This window comes from Hyposmocoma kahamanoa, unplaced genomic scaffold (assembly GCF_003589595.1).
Source record: "Hyposmocoma kahamanoa isolate Upper Pololo Valley unplaced genomic scaffold, ASM358959v1 82, whole genome shotgun sequence".
Taxonomy (NCBI): Eukaryota; Metazoa; Arthropoda; class Insecta; order Lepidoptera; family Cosmopterigidae; genus Hyposmocoma; species Hyposmocoma kahamanoa.
The window spans coordinates 911,177-919,506 of NW_020654133.1; the positions used below are offsets into that span (position 1 = coordinate 911,177).

Consider the following 8,330-nt stretch of genomic DNA (forward strand, 5'->3'; position numbering starts at 1 on the left):
CCTGATGGACTACCGGAAATTGAAAACTGGACCTCCTTATCAAGAGCAGCACTATATAGTGCTAACTTGAGCTACCGAAGTATTCAAAATTGGCATCGTTAAATTAAAAAGACGAAAAGGAGAAGAATTACCATTCTCCTGGAACTTTTTGGGGAGATGCAAGAATCTTGTTTATTACAGATTATACCTATGTTTTCACCCGATCCCTTCGCAGAAACCATCAACAAAAAACACTTGAATGCACGTAGATGCATTATGTTTAATACACCAAGGGCATTTGTCAAAGTCGTACGTTTAAAGAATCGTTTAAAATAACATTAAATAAAGCTGACAAACCCATAAAAATCCAGAAAAAACTCATCTTCCACGTCGTCCTTTCTTTAGCATGGTTGTTTCTTATTAATTTAAAGTTTTCTTATCTGCAATTTGTTGATTAAAAAATCACAAGCCGTTGAAAAACAAAAAATGATTAAAAAGAACTTTTTACTTTTTTATGAATTCCTTTGTCGAAGACGATCATGTACCTACGCCTTTGGTTTGTTAAAGAAGAATATTCAAAATAAATATCCCACTACTGCGCGTAGACGATTCGAAAGGAGTAAATCCGTATCGTTGAGGCTTACATTACTATCTCAAGATGGCAACATGCTACTCAAAGCAATATACCCAATCCTAAAATTCTACATGATGTATCACGGAGAGTGCCATCCTCTTTCCATCATCGGGGGACTAGACGTAGGCTGGGGTTCCACCCGTATGTTGTGGATATTCCAAAGATTCACACGAAGCGTTACGCTTCCACATTTATATAGCGAACGGCAAAGAATTGGAAATCCCTGCCTGCAGACTTATCCCCCGAATGCTATAACTTCGACGTTTTCAAGGCGAGAAGCATTATTTAGGTGTGGAGGCTTCATCACCAACCTCATTGTCACTTTCCATTACGGTACATTAAGGTCAAATGCGCACTACTATTTTTTTATAAAAATGTAGATTTACATTATGAGGAAACTTGAGCGCATGTGAGATATAACCAGACATGGTATTAATATTCATATATATTTATTTTTCTACATGGTTTCGATAGATCTAGAATACGTTTAAATTGTCCCTTAGACATGTCGCACCCCGCTGGGGCGTCGCGATATGTGAGAGAGCACATACAAATAGTTAATTAATTAATATACATTTCATGCTTATGTCAAATAATAATAACTACAGCTTATATAATTAATATGGTAGCTTAGTGGAAGATGGTTATTTCTCAATTTAAAGGTTGACTGTTCGGACCCTTGTAGTCTTTAATTTCTAAGTCTAATTACGTACATAGTCTCATAGATGGCGCTACGGCTAAAAAGTCGTTGAAAAAACCAAATACAAAGATACAACGCAAGCACATAGAAAAATTCGTGAGGTCGGCTGGTTCGTTCCATGGCTTAGTTGGTATAGCGTCTGTCACGATATGCTAGAAGACGTCGGTTCGAATCTGGCCTATAAATCCGGAATAATTATAATTACGTACATTTGCTAATTTTTATAGCAATAGGTACCTCTCGCTAACATTTAAGGAAACCATCGTGATGAATAAAATCCCAAGCCCGCGTCGGGCCAGCATGATGGACTATCACCTTAACCGTCTTCTAAGAGGAAACCCGTGGCTAACAGTGGAATGTTTAATGAGTTGATTGTGATTTAAAGTACCTAAGCTACATTGAGTCGATGTGGTAAACGCAGATACCTTCATAGATACCTATCTAAGAATGTATTATGTTAGAAATGTATCTTCTGCTTCGTCACCTCTAAACCTTGGAACACCCTTTTACAGATAAGACGATTATCGAAAACGAAAGTGTCAAGAATGACTTCTGTTTTTTTTATTTATTTTTATGATATCAAGTGGTAGGATGAACAAGTCGTGCGCCTCATGGTAAGCGATTACGCCTGTCCATAACAGTTGCAGTGCCACTCAGAGCTTTAAATCGCCAAGATCTGAAGGGCACTAGTGGTAGTGGCGCCTGTTAGCCTGAGACATAAGTTGACAAGTCCCATCCCCACCCTTCAAACCCGAAACACGACAAAGCCGACATTACTGCTTGGCGTCAGAAATAGGTAAGGTGGCAGTACTTCCCTGGACGAACTCTTTCACAGGACCTCTACTACTACAAAGGCTTTACTGCTACTTCAGGTACACAACAGGTACAATTTTCGTAATAAAAGATCATACCAGTGTTAACAGCTTCACAGAATGCTTGGTTAATGCAGTGTGATGATAAGCATACGTCTTACTTAAAATACAAAGCGCCTGTTAAAAGCTACGAGCAAATAGACTTGTGCGAAACTTAACGTATGTTAAGTTACGCAGGCGTCGCCAACTGTAGATTCTTGAATTTCATTAAGAAAGTGGATGGAGCTGATGGAGCTGCAAAAGCTTCTCTTGTTTATTTATTTTGTTTTATAGTTATGGTACATCAACAGTAGCACATATACTCTAAGATAACAGTGTAATTTTACATTAGTTTTGTACTTAGGTATATGTCTACCTAATACAGATGCACACATTAATGTTTCAACAACAAAAAGAGAACAACAAAGAACTTATTAAATTATTAATAGATCACTCTTGTAACAAAACGTTGATGGCCTGTAGTGGAACAGAGTTTCACAGTCGTCCACACTGGTTGGTTTTGCTTCGTCGTCCTCGCATAATTATGTTGCAAAATTATATTTTTTTCTTGTACAACGTTTGTTTTGCATATCATATAATAACAAACATTTTCTATTATTTTAACACAAACCCTCACAGGGTTTGTGTTAAAATATTTTTTGGAGTTTAGTACTGAACCAAGGAACATATGCCTACTTTAAAAGCAGACATAAGAAAACGAGTTTGCACGCTTTCGCATTCTTTCACACAGAATCCGTTTTTGTATGCCACACTAACAACACCTAAGAGATTTCTGACATCGTTAATAAGGCCATAAATCGCGTAAGTACTATTTGTTTCAATAATAAAAACGAGTTTGCCAATAAGAAATGAAAATCAGACATATAGATAAATGGACTGTCCACAATCCTGATGAAGCTTTGGAGTCGTAACTGTCGCTTTGTTAGTTTACAACGAGGAGCACCGACGCCCGACACTACAATGTATGAAATTAGTTAGTATAATACACAAAAATGTAAGTATGTATGTACAAAAGCAATGCAATATATACTCTAGCCAAATTCGATGTAGAATATTTAATAACAAAACATTGCTAAGCTACCAAGGATAGCATAGGGACAGAACATTTTTTTTCAATATTCATTATTAAGGGTTACTATGCTCATGGCATGCTCTCGTAATTGGAATTTAAATAGGTAAGTAGGTAATTGGTTTATGTAGAAGTAGGTAATACTTACCTAGCCAATTATTATAAAGTTTACAAAATACCTATTGATACGTATGATTTAGGAATAAATATAAGTTTTTGCATCCTATTAATATTTACTGCTAGATGGTAGGTAATAGTAGTTGAAAAGATACAAAATTGTAAGATTTTATTTGATATTAATTTCCTATATATAATATCATCCAGCATCTATTTCCGATTCTGAACTTGAATACCACCAGAACTCGAATGTTTGCAATCTCTCCCTTCAAACCAAAAAGTCGCTACGGATGACACAGTTTTACAAATAATTAAGTACCGATCATTTTATGTCATTTTTGGGTGATTTGAAACTTCTGTTGAATAATATTCATTATAAACATGGCTTCAAGATTTTAGTATTATCCATAATCTAGTTGAATTTCTTAGGAAAATATTGAAATTATTGTAACTGTGAAAGAGTTTGAGATGAAAACCCTAAAAATCACATGTTTTTGTTTGTTGACATTTATTCTACATCGAATTTGGCTAGAGTATAGAAGAAAAAATCTACCTCTATCTCAACGATACGTCCGAAACCTAAGTTTATAAGTCCCACAGCTGGGTACCAAGCTTCATTTGAGTATAGGACACATGTAAATTATAATAAAACTTCAAGGAAAATTATTCTTAAATACTTAATCACCAAGTCATATTATCATCTTTGGATTTTCGTAAACCCGCACTATGCATCGTATTTATAAAATTAATAAAAAATGTAAGATACTTTTATAATTATTCATCCTAGTATCGGGGCATTTTAAGGAACTTTTTGAGTTTTAACCAGAGTTGCCAATTTGTGGGGAATTCCCCAAATGGCGGGGAATTTCAACTAGATTGGGGATTTTGTGGGAATTGGCGCTATGTGGGGAAAATGTGGGGATTCTAACATTTTATGATTTTGTTTAAGCTATCGATTGCTTGCATCTATGCATCGCTAGTTTGATCGTTATTGTTAGAAACACTGTGATGAACTATATCGATGTGTTTTTCAACATCGCACATCCCTCGCATTATTAACAAGCAGCTTAAATATAATTACTATCAGATCCTATCAGTTCTGAATTGTAAAATGGAAAATATTTAAGTGCATGTTAGAAAACTGTGTATATTATATATTATATTACTTGGTACTTGGTACTTGGTGCAACGGGCTGGTATCCGCAACTCGACGACAAAGCGCCTGTTTTGCCTATTTCGACTATCATATCAATGCTGGATGATGCTGGAAAAAAACTTAAACTGACACTTTCCACTTTCCCATAACAAATAAAATTAGATTGCTGTAATTTTGCCGAAATGCACGTTACACATTTTACCTTTCCTTTACTGATATCCTGTGTGCATAACTTCTGTAGGACGAGTATTTATCATGTAATTTATGCAGCGCTTATGTCTTTCATATTATATTATTAGTATATATGTATCAAAACTAGACCTCTGCTAATTTCTCAAGTCTCTCAGTGTACAACGAAAGTGTTCATTTATTTACAAAAACATGGTTTTACATAACAAAAATACTGATTGCACATCAATTTCAATTAACTCTAAAATAACAATTCTATTAACAAAATTACCGTAATTTTTCTCAAAAGTTGCTCCATAAATTATCTTTGTTTATACAATGAATCACATATAACAAATATTATATTTGGAGATGATTTTCTTGTAAGCAATTCATAATATTGGAACTAAATTGAACCTTTACTTACGAATACAAAAAAATACTACGATTTTCAAGCATTAGACTTTGTTGTAATGTTTGTATGCAATTTTAATTTTTTTTTGTTGATCTTATTGTTTTGGACAAATTGTACCATTAGACCATTATGTCATATAAAATGGTGTTTCATTCCGATAGACTGATGTACCTTTCAGTGGAATAGGTATGGTTTTTCTCATAAATTTGTGGTCATACGTTTGTTGTATGCGTAAATTTTTTAATACTATTCTAATTTTGATAGTATTCGATAATTTTTGATTTGTATTTAGATGTTAGATATTATGCTTTGTGATAAAATTTTATGCTTTAATTAATTCATAATGCTAAATTAGTTTTCTCTTGATGTACATATTTTGATGCGCAATCGGTACTTTTGTTGGGGAAGTGGCATATTTGGTTGTGAAAAAAGGTAATTTTACTACCCTTGTTACCAGTGAAAATTACCAGTCGGTGCGTGTTGAGTTCGCGATCCTTTCTCCCACTTAGGCCCGTTCCCGGTATGAACAAAAACGAAATTAGGTATTGATAAACAAAGCCGAGCTTGGTAAGTACCACTTCCACACCACAACTTACCACTCGGCACTAGTCAACTTTAAATATTAAATATAGGTCCAAACTTAATTTACTCATTGATTTTTTCTAACATTAACCATAGTGTCACCAAATGCGCAACAAAATAATTAAGTTACTTAATTTTGTAAGGCAAAGAAAAATTATATATAATAATTTTATAATTTGCTTTACATTTTACATTTTGAGTTTCTTAATTCTTTATTATAATTAGTTTTAAGCAATGTATTTGTAATAAATAATGAAAACTCGAGTTGTGGGGATTTGTGGAGAATATGAACTTTGTTCTTCCCAAACTTGGGGATTTTAACCGTGATGTTTGGGGATTTTGAACAATTGGCATTGGCAACGCTGGTTTTGACAGTAACTTTTTTTTAATTATTTTGTTTTTCGGCGGCATTTCTTTTTCGTTATGATGTGCAATTAATTCTTTTTGTTTTGATTATTATTCAATATATCCAAAATGTCTATACAATTGGAGAATAACTTGAAAAATACTGTAAACAAAGAAGTTTTTGAACAAAAAGCTCATTACATACCTTGTAAAATAGACGAGAACGGCACCGCCAATGTTCGTAAATATTTCGAACCGTATATCAATAGTAACGATAATGGAGGTAATTATTTATCAGTTACTTAATAAACCATATTTTTTTCGTTTATTGTTGGAATAAGACAAAATATTCACTTCCTTGACATAACCTAAATTTTATTGCATATGCTGTGCTGCTGTTAATTTTTCTTAATGTGCTTTGGGACATATCACAGGGGTTGAACATTCTTCACTATGTTTATGCAGTTTTGTTGTAGTGTTTGCCATTGGTGAGATTGATGAGCAAACTGGTCTGGCAATGGGAATTTGTTCCTAGACCACCTCGTGATTTATGAATATGTCGGCTCGAACATACTGTTGGAAACTAACTCACCCTATATAAGCCATGTTAAAATGAAGCTGGAGGAGTTTCTTAGACATGCAGGTCTCTTTGACGACTACTAGTCAACACCTTGTCCGGAATTGGACCAGATTGAAAGGACCGCGACACTGATTGCATGATATTTTCTATTGTACTTTGTATTTTTTTATAAGCAGAGCTAACAGCAACATTCCGAGGTCACCCTTTGGATGGCATAAAAATGAATGTACCAGAAGGATACCGGGCCGTAGTTGTCACTGAAGCCAAGAGACCACTAGCTGAAGATGCAGAACGAAGGTTCCAGGTAATACATTATCATTGGTTACAAGATCCACTGTAGAATGTAAGCAATCACAGTGGTATGCTAGGTATCATATCAATGCTGGATGATGCTGGAAAAAAACTTAAAGTGACACTTTCCACTTTCCCATAACAAATAAAATTAGATTGCTGTAATTTTGCCGAAATGCACGTTACACATTTTACCTTTCCTTTACTGATATCCTGTGTGCATAACTTCTGTAGGACGAGTATTTATCATGTAATTTATGCAGCGCTTATGTCTTTCAGGTAGCTGGGGGCTTCAAACAGTTCACATACTGGAACTGGGACAAGAAACCTTCAAAAAATGATAACTTGGTTAAAGCTTTGGATTGGATTGACATTGCTGAAGCGGTAATACACTTTTAGTAGTAACTCAATATTATTAGTGTTTGCTAAACCATTTTAGCTATAGCTGAATTGGATTTATTCCAGTAATTGAGTTTTAGCATTAGGCAAGTTTATGGTTATACATTTTAGTAGTAACCAAATATTATTAGTGTTTGCTCAATGATTTTAGCTAAAGCTAAATTGGATTTATTCCAATAATTGAGCTTTAACTTTAGCCAGTTCATTTACTCTGCAGGTGTAATACAATTACCACAAAAAGGTATATTTTTGAACTGTCTGTTTTTAGACGTATGACCTATCTCCATTTGCTCAACTATTCTCTTCCTGTTATCTCATGGTTTGAGGGGTACAGACGGCAGCACATCAAGATACACATTGAGGGATATTGTTCTGTTGCATTGAAGGCGATAATAAGCTTGATGAGCTGCTGCCCCCCATAGTTATAGATACTATGTTTATTACAATAAATACAGAATATTTTTGGATTATATGGAGGTATACACACAGGTCAGTTGTTGGCGGTATACTATTTCAGCTTTCTAATTTGTGATTTCAACACAAATGAGAGTTGATATTTAAAGGCCCATTTGCCTGATGAGGTGCCAGGGTTGAATGGCCCTTATTTCGTCTCTATTTCTGGTTATATAAGTAGTGATAATAATGGTCATAATTCTGTTTATTTCTTACAGATTCATGGTGACCAAGTATAACTTCTAAATAGACAAATTTTTCAAAGATAGAAATTAAGCAGAGACATTTATCTGAACTTCTGAATAATAATACCTCTGTATAAACTCCCAGAATGATTAAAAATACAATGTGCAATTTCAAAACAGTACATAGTTGTGTTTACTTACAAGTACAAAACACTATAGTAAAGTAACCACTAGTTACACATTACACCGTACATGTAGAATAAATTACAATACTACATTACATGTTACAGAGGGAGGTATTAAGTTCAGGTAAATTGACTATGTCAAGTAAATGTACTATTAATTTTAAGGGAAATGTGATCACTTACTAATGTAATGAATAATA

General features: G+C 34.1%; 1 protein-coding gene across 1 annotated transcript; it reads left to right on the plus strand.

Moving 5' to 3' along the window:
• The first annotated feature begins 6,166 nt into the window (after positions 1–6,166).
• On the plus strand, positions 6,167–8,096 carry LOC113234269 (ribonuclease H2 subunit C). Its single transcript, XM_026469568.1, has 4 exons — positions 6,167–6,320; positions 6,794–6,921; positions 7,188–7,292; positions 7,979–8,096. The coding sequence occupies exons 1-4, from the start codon at positions 6,167–6,169 to the stop codon at positions 7,997–7,999; spliced, it is 408 nt and encodes a 135-aa protein (XP_026325353.1). The 3' UTR covers positions 8,000–8,096.
• The last annotated feature ends 234 nt before the right edge of the window (positions 8,097–8,330 follow it).

Excerpts from the sequence above, each read along its gene's own strand:
- LOC113234269 (XM_026469568.1), top strand. The coding sequence starts at position 6,167 with ATGTCTATACAATTGGAGAATAACTTGAAAAATACTGTAAACAAAGAA. Across the intron at positions 6,922-7,187 it reads ATGCAGAACGAAGGTTCCAG|GTAGCTGGGGGCTTCAAACA; the intron begins GTAATACATTAT and ends TATGTCTTTCAG. Across the intron at positions 7,293-7,978 it reads GGATTGACATTGCTGAAGCG|ATTCATGGTGACCAAGTATA; the intron begins GTAATACACTTT and ends TATTTCTTACAG.